At 43.4% G+C, this 18,604-nt stretch overlaps 1 protein-coding gene across 1 annotated transcript in view; it reads left to right on the top strand.

Annotated features, from left to right (window-relative positions):
• The window catches only part of LOC141097057 (uncharacterized), a 154,953-nt gene that overhangs the window by 21,753 nt on the left and 114,596 nt on the right, over nucleotides 1-18,604 (top strand). Inside the window, exon 2 of the mRNA XM_073584014.1 lies at nucleotides 16,179-16,326. Coding sequence (XP_073440115.1) covers nucleotides 16,199-16,326 — 128 coding nt within the window. The 5' untranslated portion in view covers nucleotides 16,179-16,198. The remainder of the gene's footprint in view (nucleotides 1-16,178; nucleotides 16,327-18,604) is intronic.

Raw genomic sequence — 18,604 nt, 5'->3', positions numbered from 1 at the left:
CGCTCCTGATCGCGGCGTTTGAGCGTACCGAGGCTCAGAGGGGAGGGGGCCCTAGGGGGGGTAATGTTAGGCGTCAGGTTCCTGCAGCTGCATGGCGGGAATCCAGAGCCTTGCATCCAGCGGTCTCCCATTTTCCACCGACCGCTCAGGAGCCTGCACAGCACTCTCGGCGTCCCAGACGCTCTGCTCAGACCAGCTCTGTAGGACTGGTTGTTGCTGCCACCTCTGGGTCAGCAATAGCAGCGCAGGCTATCCTACAGCAAGCCACTCCAGAGGCTAAGTCCTCTTGTTGCGCTACTGGGCATGCTCACGAGACGATCTCCCATTGGAGATCGGGAGTCACGTACTTAGGTCCTTCTCCTGATCTGATTGGTCCATCTCAGAGATCGGGAAGGTCCTGGAAGCGCTCGGCTATAAAAGGCCCGCATGGCCGCTCGGCCATACGCTAGTATAGACTCTAATTGCTACTGTGTGAATGGTGATGGATGTATGGACTGTAAATGACTCATTAAGATTCCCCTCCCTCTGATATTACGAGTGCGTATAGGGATCTAGTTATAGAGTCAGCGCCAGTCAGTGGCAAGTTACTGGCCACACGGCACATCCTCCACAGTACTAGCGTCTGACAGTGTGCCCCTCTGGGCACTGTCGCATTGCGGCTGGGTCAGTCGCCGCGCTGCTGTAGCAGCACTACTTGGCGCCCGCGGTAGCACTCCGCTGAGTCCTGTAAGGTCAACAGGCTTGGCATTTACAGTTAGGTCCATATATATTTGGACAGAGACAACACTTTTCTAATTTTGGTTCTAGACATTACCACAATGAATTTTAAACAAAACAATTCAGATGCAGTTGAAGTTCAGACTTTCAGCTTTCATTTGAGGGTATCCACATTAAAATTGGATGAAGGGTTTAGGAGTTTCAGCTCCTTAACATGTGCCAACCTGTTTTTAAAGGGACCAAAAGTAATTGGACAGATTAAATAATTGTAAATAAAATGTTCATTTCTAGTACTTGGTTGAAAACCCTTTGTTGGCAATGACTGCCTGAAGTCTTGAACTCATGGACATCACCAGACGCTGTGTTTCCTCCTTTTTGATGCTCTGCCAGGCCTTCACTGCGGTGGTTTTCAGTTGCTGTTTGTTTGTGGGCCTTTCTGTCTGAAGTTTAGTCTTTAACAAGCGAAATGCATGCTCAATTAGGTTGAGATCAGGTGACTCACTTGGCCATTCAAGAATATTCCACTTCTTTGCTTTAATAAACTCCTGGGTTGCTTTGGCTTTATGTTGGGCCATTGTCCATCTGTAGTATGAAACGACAACCAATCAGTTTGGCTGCATTTGGCTGGATCTGAGCACACAGTATGGCTCTGAATACCTCAGAATTCATTCGGCTGCTTCTGTCCTGTGTCACATTATCAATAAACACTAGTGACCCAGTGCCACTGGCAGCCATGCATGCCCAAGCCATCACACTGCCTCCGCAGTGTTTTACAGATGATGTGGTATGCTTTGGATCATGAGCTGTACCACGCTTTTGCCATACTTTTCTCTTTCCATCATTCTGGTAGAGGTTGATCTTGGTTTCATCTGTCCAAAGAATGTTCTTCCAGAACTGTGCTGGCTTTTTTAGATGTTTTTTTAGCAAAGTCCAATCTAGCCTTTTAATTCTTGATGCTTATGAGTGGCTTGCAGTGAACCCTCTGTATTTACTGTCATGCAGTCTTCTCTTTATGGTAGATTTGGATATTGATACGCTTACCTCCTGGAGAGTGTTGTTCACTTGCTTGGCTGTTGTGAAGGGGTTTCTCTTCACCATGGAGACTATTCTGCGATCATCCACCACTGTTGTCTTCCGTGGGCGCCCAGGTCTTTTTGCATTGATGAGTTCACCAGTGCTTTCTTTCTTTCTCAGGATGTACCAAACTGTAGATTTTGCCACTCCTAATGTTGTAGCAATTTCTCGGATGTTTTTGCAGCTTAAGGATGACTTGTTTCACCTGCAGGGAGAGCTCCTTTGACCGCATGTTTCCTTCACAGCAAAACCTTCCAAATGCAAGCACTACACCTCAAATCAACTCCAGGCCTTTTATCTGCTTAATTGAGAATGACATAACGAAGGGATTGCCCACACCTGTCCATGAAATAGCCTTGGAGTCAATTGTCCAATTACTTTTGGTCCCTTTAAAAACAGGGTGGCACATGTTAAGGAGCTGAAACTCCTAAACCCTTCATCCAATTTTAATGTGGATACCCTCAAATGAAAGCTGAAAGTCTGAACTTCAACTGCATCTGAATTGTTTTGTTTAAAATTCATTGTGGTAATGTCTAGAACCAAAATTAGAAAAATGTTGTCTCTGTCCAAATATATATAGACCTAACTGTATGTTCATGCCTTTAGCGACTCTGTGAATCAACAGAGTACGCCCAGCGCACATCGGGTGACGTTATAACCCGCGTGTGCTATACCGCCATATAGCGTGTCTGCCATTGTAAAGCAGCGGTTTTAACACCTACTGCACGGTGGACCCCGGGCGGCGAACGCACTTTCTATTATTTAATATTTAGTGCGTTCCGCCGTCCCTAACACTGTCGAGCAGGAATGATCCCGGCGAGACCCCATCCCTCCCTAGGGGGCTGTGGGGTGGTGGAGGCTCGGTGGCACAAGCCCCACAGCACCGCTGACACCGCAAGAGGTCCCTCAACGGCCGGTTGAGCTGTGCGCTCATGGTGTCGGCCACATCCCTCCGCAAAAGGGCTCTGGGCTGCAGCTGCTGCGGCGGCGTCCTCAGAATGGATGGCCGGGAGGCCCGAACTTCTGGCTGGGGCGCACGCCGTGGTCGTGTTCCAGGGGCGGAGCCTCTCGGTCCAGGAAAGACTACCGACCGGCGTCTCCCTGCTTCACTTCCGGTGCGCCGCCGCCGTGACGACTTCCGGGGGGCGTGTCCGGAGATGCAGGATTCGGCGGCTCCTCGTTGTCGGGGGCACGCCGGGTCAGATCCTGGGAGTGTGGCTTCAGGACCCAGGGGGAAACAGGTGCCGAGCAGGGATACTTCCGTCCGGCCAGCGTGCGTTCCACTGGGCGCATGTGCAGTCCGTAGGAACACCTGCTGCACCAATATTGGCAGCAGCTGAGCTCGGAAGGAGGACGAATCAGATGTCTTGAAGCCAGGTAAGGCAGACTACTTAAGACGAACGTCTGACAGCACAACTGACTTAGTGAAGATGGAGAGTGCTAGTCGTCCTGACGTCCAGTCCTTAGAGCCATCCTTGGACCATGTGATTGGGGTATAGCGAGGGTCTCTCAGCTGTGCTAGATACAAATAGCTACAGGACCTTCCTTTCCATATTGCCTTCTAGGACAAGGAGATGCCTAAGCGATCCATGACAGTAGTCAAAAGGAAGTCCAATAAGTGCCCATTATGCTCTACCAGACTTCCTGAAGCATATGACAAAAAGCTGTGTGAAACTTGCATCGCCAAGCTGCTTAAACAGGAACAGACCTCTTTATTGACCAACTTACGAGCCATGATCAGGGAAGGGGTTCAGGCTAGTGTCGCTACACTAGGACCATCCCAACCTCTCTCTCCTAAGAGACCCAGATGGGACATAGATCCAAGCTCCAAGGAAGGGTAAGTGTCGGACTACTCTGACCCAGAGAAGGTGAAAGTTCCTCAATATTCCTTTCTGAAGAACAGAAGAGATACCTATTTTCATCTGAGGACAGGGACACTCTATTGCAGATGGTCCGGGGTACCATGAAAGTAGAGGACTCCACAGAGCCATTGACAGTTCAAGAGGAGATGTTCGGCGGCCTGAGGGCTCGAAGGAACAGAGTATTTCCTGTGAATAATCACGTAACGGCAATGATACTAGAAGAATGGGAATAAGTGGGGAAAAAAGCTGGTGGTCCCTAGGGACTTAAGTTCCGCCTTCCCTTTAACCCGGAGGAGACTAAGATTTGGGAAACAATACCAAAAATTGATATACCAGTAGCTAGGGTATCAAAGAAAACAGTTATCCCATTCGAGGACTCATCGGGCCTTAAGAATCCTATGGACAAAAGAGCGGAAGACCTCCTTAAGAAAGCGTGGGAAGCATCCACATCCATCATGAAAGCCAACATAGCGGCAACTTCAGTAGCCAGATCAATGAGTCTCTGGGTAGAAGAGCTAGAAAACCACATCTGAAAGTATCAGATAAGAAGGGCTTCCCAGAACAAAAGCAAAAGAAAATGCCATACTTTCGGAGGACTCGATCCCACCCGAGGCAGGATTATGAAGGCAAGGGTAAAACCTGAAGATGGAGCTACCCCAAGGGTGCACGGGTAGGAGCTCCTTTCGAGACCAGGGGACTGCGTTGGGAAGACAATGACGCAAGACGCATCGGGGGAGGCTTCAGTACTTCCTAGAGGGATAGCAGGAAATTACCCAACATCAGTGGATTCTGCAGACAATTGCTCAAGGATACAGGGTGGAACTCAACCTGATACCCCCCCCCAGAAGAAACTGCGTAACTCGCAGCCAGTCCCACGTGGTCCATCTTCTAAAGGGCATACAGGAACTCATAGAATTAGAAGTCATAATCCCGGTACCCCATTCACAGCAGTTTCATGGCCATTATTCCATAAAAAAGCCAGGAGGAGAATACCGGACCATAATAAATTTAAAACCATTAAACCAGTGGGTGTCCTACAAGCTTCGAGATGGAAATCCTCAAATCAGTCATACCGCTGATAAAAAAGAATTTGGTAATGTGTATGCTAGATCTCAAAAGTGCATATTACCATGTGCCCATCCATACCTCACATCAGAAGTACCTCATGTTCGCAATAAAAGACCAAGGGAAAATACTTCATTTCCAATTCCGATGCCTACCATTCGGTCTCTCTTCCACACCTCGAATCTTTACAAAACTCATTGCGGAAGTGATGGCCTTCTTAAGGGTAAAAGACAGTCCCGTACTTGGACGACCTGCTGCTGGTGGTGGACTCAAAAGATCTGACAGAACCCATGTCGCTTCTAGAGAGGCTAGGATGGGTGATAAACCTGAAAAAGTCAAGTCTCAAGCCAGAAAGAAGGAAACATTTTTTGGGGGTACTCCTGGACTCAGAACAGGAGCACTCATTCCTTCCATCCCACAAACAACGAACAGTCAAACGGGAAGCTTAGATCCTACAGAAGCGAGAATACATCTCTATCAGGAAGGCCATGAGCGTTCTGGGCCTAATGACTTTGTGCATTTCAAGCGTCCAATGGAGCCAATTTCACTCAAGGATATTACGAGAGATCCTTTCGGCATGGGATGGGAAGGAAGCTTCATTGGACAGCAGAATGACTGTATCCGAAGAAGTAAGACGTTCCCTGTCATGTTGGACCGACATATCAAATCTAGAACAGGGAAAAACCCTGGAGATTGTCCCCATGCATAAACATTACCACAGACGCAAGCCTCAGTGGCTGGGGAGCCCATGTAGAGGGGCGCTACCTCCAGGGATAGTGGCCCACATCAGTGAGCAACAGCTCATCAAACCTCAGGGAGCTCAGAACAGTTTGGGAAGCACTGAGGAGATGAGATGCCAGAGGCAGCTGCACAACTTTCACATCAGAGTATTCTCGACTACAGTATCCTTCCTGCTACATCAGGGAGAACTGAGACACCGTCAACTGCAGGATTTAGCAGAGACAATATTCTGGGCAGAACTCAATGTAAGATCCATAACGGCGGTACATCTGAAAGGCGAAAAGAACCAGGCAGCAGATTTTCTCAGCAGGAAGAAAATACAGCCCGCAGAGTGGCTCTTAAATCTGGAGGTCTTTGCGCAACTTACCAGGGTCTGGGGTTCCCCAAAAATAGACTTGTTCGCCTCAAAGAAAAATACAAAGGCAAAAGACTTCTCATTAGATCCAGGAGACAACCGACTGCAGTAGACGCCTTAGCACATGACTGGGATATGGAGCTAGCATACACCATCCCTTCACTGCCCTTAATACCAAGAGTTCTACGGAAAATCCAGGAATGTCAGACGGCAGTTATTCTAATAGTCCTGTACTGGCCCAAAAGCAGCTGGTTCCTGATGTTGAAACAGATAGCATTAGAGGAACCAATTCTCCTACCATTACAACGGAATCTTCTGACGCAGGGCCCTCTCGTTTATCAGAATCTAGAGTTCCTGCACCTTTCAGCCTGGATCCAGAGAAGGAGATCCGGAAATCGAGGGGCTTGTCGGAGTCAGTCATATCTACTTTGCAAAAGAGTAGAAAGCCGGTTACCTCAGCCATATACCTCAAGGTCTGGAAAAAAATTTGCGCACAGTGCGCAAGCCCAATATCCTTTAGTCAGGATCCTAATATTCCTCAGGTGCTAGATTTTCTTCAAGCGGCCTTCGATAAGGGTCTAAGGTCTAGTACATTAAAAGTACAAATTTCAGCCCTGGGGTCCTTTTTTGATTATCCTCTAGCAGATCACTCCTGGGTGGTGAGGTTCATTAAGGCAACTCAGCGTATTAGACCCACAATACGTAGCTCCGTCCCTCAGTTTTGTCCTAAATGATTTACAGAAAGACCCTTATGAACCGTTAGAGCAGGCAGACCTCAGGTCAATTAAATCACAATTGACCAAATGTCAAAAAATGGCACTTCCAAAACACATGAATCAATCTGGTAGGGCAGCTGTCAAGGCCGTCACCACACAAGAAGAGAAACATATACTATTAAAAAATTACTTTTATTTTGAAACATATTAAAAATACATAAAACATGCTACATACATGTAATTACTGTCAACATACCCCGAAGGGGACAAAAAACCACACGGAAGAGTGAATACACCTCTGTACACTTGTTAATTTGTTTGCTATATAGGGTATTTTTAAATGGAAAAAGATCTCAAAAAAAGGGGGAAGCAAAAGGCAGTATATAGGAAATAATTTATAATTCAAATATATTGTTGCCCATGGCATTTCTCATATAAAGCATGTAAGCCTATCGAATTAGCCCCATATAGCGCCTCAGTACAATTTCCCATGTGAAAGTCTCAGTATAATTCACAAATAATATCCTCAAGCAAAAGAATTAGAGGTGAACAACACCCAATCTCACTACAATCAATAGATAGTATATCCACAAGTTTTACTTACTAATTTCAAGAGGAGTGGAAAGTGCGACTGTGATGGTTGTGAGCCCCTGCTCCCCGATGCGCGTTTCGCCCGCTTGCTTCTTCAGCCTTCTGCCTTCAGTCATGTGAGGGCTTGTTTTTTTTTTTTCTTCTTCAAAATTTTATTGTTTTATAATACACCACAAAAACAAACATATCAACAGGTTCAAAAGAACACATCATATGGAATAGTAACTACTGAAATGGAGAATTGTGTAGTAATAATAATCATTATTTTTATATAGCGCTAACATATTCCACAGCGCTTTACAGTTTGCACACATTATCATCACTGTCCCCGATGGGGCTCACAATCTAAATTCCCTATCAGTATGTCTTTGGAATGTGGGAGGAAACCGGAGTACCCGGAGGAAACCCATACAAACTCCTTGCAGATGTTGTCCTTGGTGGGATTCGAACTCAGGACTGCAAGGCTGCAGTGCTGTCCACCGAGCCACCGTGCTGCCCTTAGTAGTGTAGTATAGTAGCATGAAAACAAACTACTCTGTACGGTATCAACAGTAGTTTGCAAAGACAATTGATAACCTGTTAAAGTAAATAACAAGAACGAGAAGAGAAAAGAGAAGAAATGTTTATAGGGGCCATGAGGACAAATCACTAAGGCAGACTGAGCATGAACTATGATACCGGCATTTTAAATATCGTAAAAAGGTAAGATAGCAATTATCTTAGCATATTTTGGTACATTAATGAGGATAAGGATTCCCAATGAAACCATATTTTGCAGCCACTTTATCTGCCTCTTGTGTATGGGCTATCAGGGATTTCATCCGGTGAACTTTAGCCACCTCTCCAAACCATTCCTCTAGCGAAGGCGGGTCTAAGGACTTCCAGTGTCGTGGAATTACCACCTTAGCAGCCTGAAGAAGGTATTTCACTAACGATTTCTTAAAAGCATCCTTAGGCATGGGAAACATAAATAGTAGAATTGCTTCCGGGCTTTTAGGGATTGACACCCCCGTCATTTCTTTAATTGCTTTAAGAACACCCTCCTAGAAGGCCGCCAAGGCCGGGCACTCCCACCATATATGCGACATCAAACCCACGTGGGCCCCACATTGCCAGCACAAGTTGGATACTCCCGGGAACCATTTATGTAAGACCGAAGGAACACAATACCATCTAGGTACTATTTTATAACTAGTTTCCTGAGCTTTAGTGGCTATATAAGATTTATGAGAGAGATGGAAACATTTATACCATTGCTCTTTTGTAAAGGTTTGATGGAGCTCCCTTTCCCTCGCCTTACAAAAAGGAGGAAGCATATCCGGATCAATACTTAATAGAAGCTTATAGATATCGGAAATTGCATGCGTAGGATTAGTGGGAGCCTTACATAGGGACTCAAATGCAATACACCCTGAGGGGCCACATGATAAAGACGCAAGAGGTTTTTCTTGGAGCTACCCAGAAAAAGGCTTGAGGAGACACCGGATGGAAACTTTGGGTTATCTGTTATTGGGGATAACGGTCCTAATAGGTCATTTAGAATTCCCTTTATACTGGGAAGGTGGACAGTTTTGAGTGTTTGCCTGAGACTAAATGGAATAGGGATGTTGTTTTGGGCCAAATTAGGCCAAGTCCATGGTAGAGTGGAAACTGATGTATGACAATACTCTTAGGCTATATGTACCCACAGTTTAGATCCTCTACAGTGCAGAATATCTTAAATTCTTGAATGGCGGACGCCAGATAGTATTTTCAGCAGTCTGGCAAACCTATACCTTTAGAATCCTTTGGAAGCACCAAAGCAGTATTACGAATTTTTGGGCGTCCCGTTGACCAAACAAATTGACTGAATTTACGTTGGACCCTCATCCAGAAGGAGGATGGGATATATATCGGGTTAGTTTGTAGTAAATACAAAAGTCTAGGCAATACAGTCATTTTGAGGATGTTAACCCGGCCAAACCAGGAGAACTCTCCATGGTTCCAGGAATTAAGATCCCCTTCCAATCTGGACAAAAATCGACTAAAGTTCCAAGTCAAACAATTCTGATAAATCCGCCAAAATAATGGTACCCAAGTAGTTAATGTGATTATTTGAGGGCCATTTAAATGGAAAATTAGTTTTCAGAACATTCACCATTTGCAAGGGTAGGGAAATATTTATGGCTTCAGATTTTTCGAGATTGATTTTAAAATTGGACCAACTACTAAAACGTGCCATCTCAGACATCAGGAAAGGAAGCAAGGTGTGAGGATCAGTTAAATAAACTAGCAGGTCATCAGCAAATGCAGAAAATACTCTGAACCCTCCATTTTGATTCCCCGTATTTCAGGATTAGCACATATGGCCTCCATAAGATGCTCCAGTATTAGGTTGTACAACATTGGGGAAAGGGGGCAACCTTGTCAAGTGCCATTCTTTATAGTAAAGGGGGCCAAAAGGGAGCTGTTAATTTTTAGCTGGGCTGAGGGGGAGAGGTAAGAGGGCTAAGATCTTTGAAGTAAATACAGGACCCAAACTGATGTGGCTCAGGGTTTGAGAGAAAAAAGACCTTGAGATCCTATCGAAAGCCTTTTCGGCATCAAACAGTAGGATCATTAAAGGTTTTTTTTGAGTGTGCGCATGATTAATATCTATTGTTCTCAAAGTGTTATTTCGCTCCTCTCTTCCTGGAACAAAACCCACCTGGTCTGGGTGTATTAACCCCTTTACCCCCAAGGGTGGTTTGCACGTTAATGACCAGGCCAATTTTTACAATTCTGACCACTGTCCCTTTATGAGGTAATAACTCTGGAACGCTTCCATGGATCCCGGTGATTCTGACATTGTTTTCTTGTGTCATATTGTACTTCATAATAGTGGTAAAATTTCTTTGATGTGACTTGCATTTATTTGTGAAAAAAAACGGAAATTTGGTGAAAACGTTGACCAGCGATTTCTCATTTTTAAAACACCATTTTTTTTTAGGGACCACATCACATTTGAAGTCACTTTGAGGGGTCTATATGATAGAAAATACCCAAAAGTGACACTATTGTAAAAATTGCAGCCCTGAAGGTGCTCAAAACCACATTCAAAAAGTTTATTAACTCTTCAGGTGCTTCAAAGGAATTTAAGGATTGTTTAAAAAAAATGAACATTTAACTTTTTTTTCTCAAAAAATGTATTTCAGATCCAATTTGTTTTATTTTCCAAGGGAACAGGAGAAATTGGACCCCAAAAGTTGGTGTACAATTTGTCCTGAGTGCGCTGATACCCTGTATTTGCAGGTAAACCTCTGTTTGGGTGCATGGCAGAGCTCGGAAGGGACGTAGCACCGTTTGACTTTTCAGTGCAAAATTGGCTGGAGTTGAGATCGGACGCCATGTCGCGTTTGGAGAACCCCTGATGTGCCTAAATGGTGGAAACTCCTCACAAATGGCGCCATTTTGGAAAATAGACCCCCTAAGAAACTTATCTAGATGTGTGGTGAGCACTTTGAACCCTCAAGTGCTTCACAGAAGTTTATAATGTAGAGCCGTAAAAATAAAAAATCTTATTTTTTTCACAAAAATGATCTTTTCGCCCTCAATTTTGTATTTTCCCAAGGGTAACAGGAGAAATTGGACCCCAAAAGTTGTGCAATTTGTCCTGAGTATGCTGATACCCCATATGCGGGGGTAAACCACTGTTTGGGCGCATGGCAGAGCTTGGAAGGGAAAGAACACCGTTTGACTTTTTCAGCGCAGAATAGGCTGGAATTGAGATCAGACGCCATATTGTGTTTGGAGAGCTCCTGATGTGCCTAAACAGTGGAAACCCCCAATTCTAACTCCAACCCTTTCCCCAACACACCACTAACCCTAATCCCAACCCAAACCATAACCCTAACCACAAACCTAAATCTCTAACACACCCCTAATCCCCACCCTAACCCTAATAGTTAAAAGGAAATAAATACATTTTTTATTTTATTATTTTTCCCTAATTAAGGGGGTGATAAATGGGGGTTTGATTTACTATTTATAGCGGGTTTTTATGTTTGGCAGCTGTCACATACTAAGGCTATGTACCCACGTAGCGTTTTTTAAGCGTTTCCGCAGCGATTTTAAACGCGAGATTCTGCCGCAGAAATGCTTAAAAAAAAAAAGCATTCCATGCATTCCTAACTGAAAACGCACATGCCAATGTTGCGGTTTTTACCGCCGCAGAATCGTTTAGCGGTAAAAAGTGCAGCATGTTCATTAATTTTGCGGAATCGCGTGCGATTCCGCATACCATCAATTGTATGGGCAAAAACGCATAGGAAAAGACATGCTAAAGCGCTTGACAAACGCTTAAAAAAGGGCGTCAAAAAACGCATGCGTTTTCCCGGGAACAGGGTATGCGATTCTGCTCAGGAATATTCTGCTTAAGAATCGCTACGTGGGCATATAGCCTAAAAGACGCTTTTTATTGCAAAAAAACTGTTTTTGCATCACCACATTTTGAGAGCTATATTTTTTCCATATTTTGGCCCACAGCGTTACATGAGGTCTTGTTTTTTGCGGGACGAGTTGACGTTATTATTGGTACCATTTTTGGGCAGGTGACTTTTTTATCGCTTTTTATTCCAATATTTGGGAGGCAGAATGAACAAAAAACAGGAATTCATGAATTTCTTTTGGGGGGGAGGCGTTTATACCGTTCCGTGTGTGGTAAAATTGATAAAGCAGTTTTATTCTTCGGGTCAGTATGAAGACGATACCTCATTTATATTTTTTATGTTTTGGCGCTTTTATACAATAAAAACTATTTTATAGAAAAAATAATTATTTTTGCATCGCTTTATTCTGAGAGCTTTAACTTTTTTATTTTTCCAGATGAATTTTCAGCGGTACCATATTTAAATCCGTCTTTTTGATCACGTCTTATTCCACTTTTTTTTTTTAAATGGTATTCACTAAAGGGGTTAACAAGTGGGACAGTTTTATTGGTCGGGTCCTTACAGATGAACACTCATTTTGTGCAGGCTGATCGCTTATATGGCATGCAGTTCTGCATGCCATATAAGCTGTCAGCCGTGCACACTGATGTCAGAGACTTCCTGACATTTACTGCGCATGACAGGACGTCTCTGAGCTCTGGTAACCCAGATGTCATCATGGGGACATCGGGTTACTATGGGAGCGGTTGGGACCCCGCATCATGCCGCAGAGTCTCCGATCCAAAGGCAGAGGGTCTGTCAGACCTGACAGCCCCTCTGCCTGCTCCCGGAACTCTGCGATCATGTTTGATCGCAGTGTTCCGGGGGTTAAAGTGGCAGGAGCCACTTTAGTGACGGGTGTCAGCTGTGAGAATTAGCTGACACCGGCCGCGATCAGCCGCGCTCCCACAGTGAGCGTGGCTGAGGGTGTATGACATACTATTCCGGCCATGGGCATTAAGTGCCAGGGCACATGGACGGAATAGTGCGTCCAATGTCAGAAAGGGGTTAAATGAGGGAGGAGTGATTTAAGTCTATTGGCCCAAAGCTTGTCATATAATTTTAAATCTACATATAATAAAGATATATAGTTACTACATGAGCTGGGGTCTATCCCTGGTTTGTGAATGTCTGCAATTTGTGCCATTGCGGAATGGGGAGGAAAGACAGTAGACTCTGATATGGAATTAAACGGTTGTAATATTAACAATTGATCAAAAAATACTTTATAGAATTCTGCTGTGAAACCATCAGGCCCTAGACTTTTATTGCTAGGGAGATCGCGAATAGATGCTTTTAGTTCTTGATGTGAAAAAATGAATTTTTAAATAGACCATTACAGCTGTAGGAGTTACAAATGGCCGTAGCCTCTATGGCTAATAAATCGTCAGGACTAGATGGGTTTCCCACAGAAATATATAAGAAATTTGGAAATATTCCATTCCCCACTTGCTGGCTACCTTCGAGGAGGCGGTGAAAGGGGCAATCCTACCCCTTTCAATGCAAGAGGCGGTGATAGTAGTCATACCTAAGCCAAATAAAAACCATTAATCACTAACTCATACAGGCCCATATATTTATTGTCAACTGATGTTAAAATTATTGCGACGGTTCTGGCGTCTAGATTGAATACTGTAATTTCTACAGTTATCCATACTGATCATTCAGGCTTCATGCCTTCTAGATCCACAGCGGTTAATATCCGAAGATTGTTTCTTAATCTTCAATTGCCGATGGATGGTGCTGGGGATATAGCTGTGTGTTCTCTGGATGCTGCTAAGGCGTTCGATTCTGTTAAGTGGGAATATTTATGGGCGGTGTTGGAAAAGTTTGGCATAGGACCTAGTTTTATTTCATGGGTTAAATTGCTGTATGGTAGGCTGATGGCTAGAATTCGGGTAAATGGACACCTCTCCCTTGCTTTTGGACTGTGTAGAGGTACGAGGCAGAGGTGTTTGTTGTCTCCCCTGCTCTTTGCACTGGCCATTGAACCCCTGGCATCGGTTATCAGGGAGCATCCAGGAATAGTTGGGTTTTGTGGAGGGAATAGTGAAGAGAAGGTCGCATTATACGCTGATGACACTTTATTTTTTCTGGCTAAATCTTCTGAGTCCCTTCCTATAGCAATGGAAAGGATAGAAACATTTGGAAAATACTCTGGTCTGAAGATAAATTGGAGCAAATCAGTTATACTTCCATTGGATAATACAGATGAGAATACTTCCCACTACATTAACTCTGGTTTACAAGTGGTATCGGAGTTTAAATACTTAGGCATCAATATATCGGAAAAAAATGATTATGAGCAGTTGAATCTTGATCCAGTCTTAATTAAATTTAGAGGTAAACTAGGTGCCTGGTCTAAAGGTACCGTCACATTTAGCGATGCCCCAGCGATCCCGACAAAGATACGACCCGGTCAGGGGCGCTAGTGAGCTGCCAAATAGGCAGATCTCACCAGCGACATAGCGGCGGTCGTTACTTACCTGTCAGACGCGGCGATGAAGACGTCCTCCTGCCCGCGTCCACGCGTCGCTCGTCGTCACAGCAGGAAGCAGCCGACGAGAAACGGCCCAGGATATTCTCGTGCGATCAGCGATAACCAGCAGGGGAGCCGGTCGGAGGTAAGTATCACACATAGCGATATCGCTAGCAATATCGCTGCTGCGTCACAAAATCGGTGACACTTTAGCGATATCGCTAGCGATCTCGCTTAGTGTGACTGGCCCTTAAGTTACCGTTGTCAGCCGTGCTAACCTGGTCAAAATGATCTGGATGCCACAATTACTGTATGTTCTACACAACTCCCCAGTATGGATAAATCAGAGGTTTTTCTTTAAAGTCATTCAGGAATTTAGAAACTTAATATGGGGCAAACAGACTCGGAGAATTAAACTGGAAACATTGCAAAGGAAATAAAACAATGGGAGGGCTTGCGGTTCCTAACCCATGGGTATATTATGTGGCATCTCAGCTTCAACATATTCGGTGGGGGAGGTGGAGCTTAGCGTACATTGCTACAGCACTATTTCGGATAAACTCTATGAGGTATTGGAGGCGCGCATGTTTTTGGGACACTTGGAGGCAAAATACCGACTATGCTGTTACGTCATAAACTTTGGGGCATGGTGAAAAAATTACAAGGTATAGAAGGTGTTTCAAAATTTACTTCATTATGGAACACTCCATGGCTTCCAAATCTATACCAACTGGTGGGGTGTGGCTCCTGGAGCGCCAAGGGTTTAAACACTTAATCAAGTGCTGATAACTGATGTGATTAAGGAATTCTCACAGCTGCAAAGTGAATATGGGTTACCTCCCTCTGATTTCTATAAATACTTACAATTTAGAGACGCATATCGGGCGGAAGGCATTGTTTTGGAAGGAGGGGTACCCTGAAACTCAATAATACATAAAATAGCTAATCTACACAGTTCTTCTGGACTGATCTCATTACTTTATAACATTCTCTTAGAGATTCTATTGACAGACCAGCCGATGCGATCAAAAGAGAAATGGGAGAGTGTAATGGGACCCATAGAGGAAAATCACTGGTCAGATATACTGGAAAGAGTTCCACAGCTGTCTTTATGTGAATTCCATAGACTGTCCCATATATATGTGATACACAGGTATACAGGACACCTCAATTCTTATTTAACATAGGATTTCGTTCAAGTCCCCACTGTCTTAGATGCAAAACTAACATGGAAGATATGTTTCATATGATGTGGAACTGACCTAACTTGGCCTTTTGGAGGAGTGTTTGTTGTAGCAACGATTAACAGGGATTATTCAGTTGATGTAGCGCTTACAACATTAGTATGTATATTGGGATATGTTGAAGATCTGTCTATTGATGAGTACGGCAAAATGGCAGTGGCACGTATGTTATATATGGCAAGAAAATTGATAGCCCAAAAATGGATAGCAGATCAGGAGCCTATGATATCAGAATTTATTGATAAAGTTAACTATTTAGTAAATTTGAAACAAGACATATACCTAAAAAGAGATGCTATCTCTAAATTTACAAGATATGGGGTCTATGGATTGATGGCTCTGGTTTGACATCTAGGGAACTGAGGAGATTTCACCTTGGCTTGCTTTGAGTTATGTTTATATGATGCCTCAAATTAAATTTCTTTGAAAATTAATTAAAATGTTATTAGTGCTTCCAAAAGTTATATGTAATTGGTTTGACTATTGTTACTACGTTCAAATATTTGTTCACCTAATTATGCTGTCTTTACAGAGCCAAGATGTATAAATAATGCATGAATAATGTTTGTTAAGGTTGGGGGGTGGAGAGCTGTGTTTCTCCAGTGTTTGTCTGGTTGTTGTTCTTCCCCCTTTTTTTTTTCTTTTGTGTAAATCTTTATAAAAATCAATGAAAAAAAAAAAATGTGATTAAAAAAATGGAATGCTATGATGTGACCCCATATGGAATCTGAATTTTTTTTTTTTTTTGCTCACCGATAGATTTGAATGGGTGAGGTGTGTGTGTGTGTGTGTGTGTGTGTGTGTGGTACAGTGGCCAGTGCTCATACTCAGACTGACATAAATGTAGAGTTTAGCTTTATGTGGTTAAGCGTGTCCTCTTGGATTACAGGACAGGGTACATTGATAAACATGAAGGACGGGGTTGATTTTGAGTCCAAGAAAACTCCAAACGATGCTGATTATGACAGCGATGAAACAATGGTGGATGATTCAATCCAAGGCAGTGATGAGGATGAAGATGACTCGTACTTCAAAAGGTTTTTTTTTTTTTGTTTTTTTTAATTCTTTTCCTTTTTTTTGTGACGAAATGATGCATGTAAAAGATCTTTTGGTTAAAACATTGAAAATTTATGGGGGATTCAATTTCTGAAATAAACATGTCACGAGAGCTGTCATTAAAGTGTATTTATCCCAGTGTTTTATCTATGTTCACCAACAAAAGTTAATTGCATTTCTGCCCCTACATGCTGCTCTCAAATAACATAGCAGAATACTGTTAAAATACTCTAATCTTCTAATCTGATAAATCCTGTACTCAAACTTTTTCCATCTGTTTTCTACTTCTTATGGTACCGTTACACCTAGCGATGCACCAGCGATCCCGACCAGCGATATGACGCAGTCAGGATCGCTGGTGCATCGCTAAGTGGTCGCTAGTGAGCTGCCACTCAGGCAGATCTCACCAGCGACATCGCTGGGGACGGGGATCGTTACTTACCTGTCAGACGCGGCAATCCTGCGTCCTCCCGCCCGGCTCCACGCGTCGCTCGTCGTCACAGCAGGAAGCGCCGCAGGAAGTGACCGACGAGAAATGGTCCAGCAGCTTCTCGCGCGATCAGCGATAACCAGCGGGGGAGCCGGTCAGAGGTAAGTATCACATGCAGCAATATCGCTAGCAATATCGCTGCAATGTCACAAAATCGGTGACTTTATAGCGATATTGCTAGCGATATCGCAGTGTGTAACGGGGGCTTTAGTGTATGTGCAACACGATCCGGAAGTGACACCTAAATCACCACCAAGATACGGATAAAAAATAAGGGAGGAGGAGAAAAAAAAAAAAAAAAAATATATATATATATATATATATATATATATATATATATATATATATATATGTAATTGGAAAAAATAGAGAATGTGTAAAATAATAATGAAAAAAATAATAAAAAATAATAAAATATGACAAATAATACAGTCATATGTTAAAGTTTGGGCACCCCTATTAATGTTAACCTTTTTTCTTTATAACAATTTTGGTTTTTGCAACAGCTATTTCAGTTTCATATATCTAATAACTGATGGACTCAGTTATATTTCTGGATTCAAATGAGGTTTATTGTACTAACAGAAAATGTGCAATCTGCATTTAAACAAAATTTGACCGGTGCAAAAGTATGGGCACTTCAACATAAAAGTGACATTAATATTTCGTAGATCCTCCTTTTGCAAAAGTAACAGCCTCTAGTCGCTTCCTGTAGCTATTAATGAGTTCCTGGATGAAGGTATTTGTGACCATTCCTGTTTACAAAACAATTCCAGTTCAGTTAAGTTTGACAGTCGCCGAGCATGGACAGCCCGCTTCAAATCATCCCACAGATGTTCAATGATATTCAGGTCTGGGGACTGGGATGGCCATTCCAGAACATTGTAATTGTTCCTCTGCATGAATGCCTGAGTAGATTTGGAGCGGTGTTTTGGATCATTGTCTTGCTGAAATATCCATCCCCTGCGTAACTTCAACTTCGTCACTGATTCTTGCACATTATTGTCAAGAATCTGCTGATACTGAGTTGAATCCATGCGACCCTCAACTTTAACAAGATTCCTGGTGCCGGCACTGGCCACACAGCCCCAAAGCATGATGGAACCTCCACCAAATTTTACTGTGGGTAGCAAGTGTTTTTCTTTAAATGCTGTGTTTTTTAGCCTCCATGCATAACGCCTTTTTGTATGACCAAACAACTCAATCTTTGTTTCATCAGTCCACAGGACCTTCTTCCAAAATGTAACTGGTTTGTCCAAATGTGCTTTTGCATACCTCAGGCGACTGTTTGTGGCGTGCTTGCAGAAACGGCTTCTTTCGCATCACTCTCCCATACAGCTTCTCCTTGTGCAAACTGTGCTGTATTGTTGACCAATGCACAGTGACACCATCTGCAGCAAGATGATGCTGCAGGTGTTTGGAGATGGTCTGTGGATTGTCCTTGACTGTTCTCACCATTCTTCTTCTCTGCCTTTCTGATATTTTTCTTGGCCTGCCACTTCTGGGCTTAACAAGAACTGTACCTGTGTTCTTCCATTTCCTTACTATGTTCCTCACAGTGGAAACTGACAGGTTAAATCTCTGAAACAACTTTTTGTATCCTTCCCCTGAAAAGCTATGTTGAATAATCTTTGTTTTCAGATCATTTGAGAGTTGTTTTGAGGAGCCCATGATGCCCATGATGCCACTCTTCATAGGAGAATCAAATAGGAGAACTACTTGCAAGTGGCCACCTTAAATACCTTTTCTCATGATTTGATACACCTGGC

This window comes from Dendrobates tinctorius, unplaced genomic scaffold (assembly GCF_039654945.1).
Source record: "Dendrobates tinctorius isolate UK_male_01 unplaced genomic scaffold, ASM3965494v1 ptg000083l, whole genome shotgun sequence".
NCBI classification, from domain to species: domain Eukaryota; kingdom Metazoa; phylum Chordata; class Amphibia; order Anura; family Dendrobatidae; genus Dendrobates; species Dendrobates tinctorius.
The sequence above is the reverse complement of the archived record's forward strand: the minus strand, read 5'-3'. Positions and strand labels throughout refer to the sequence as shown.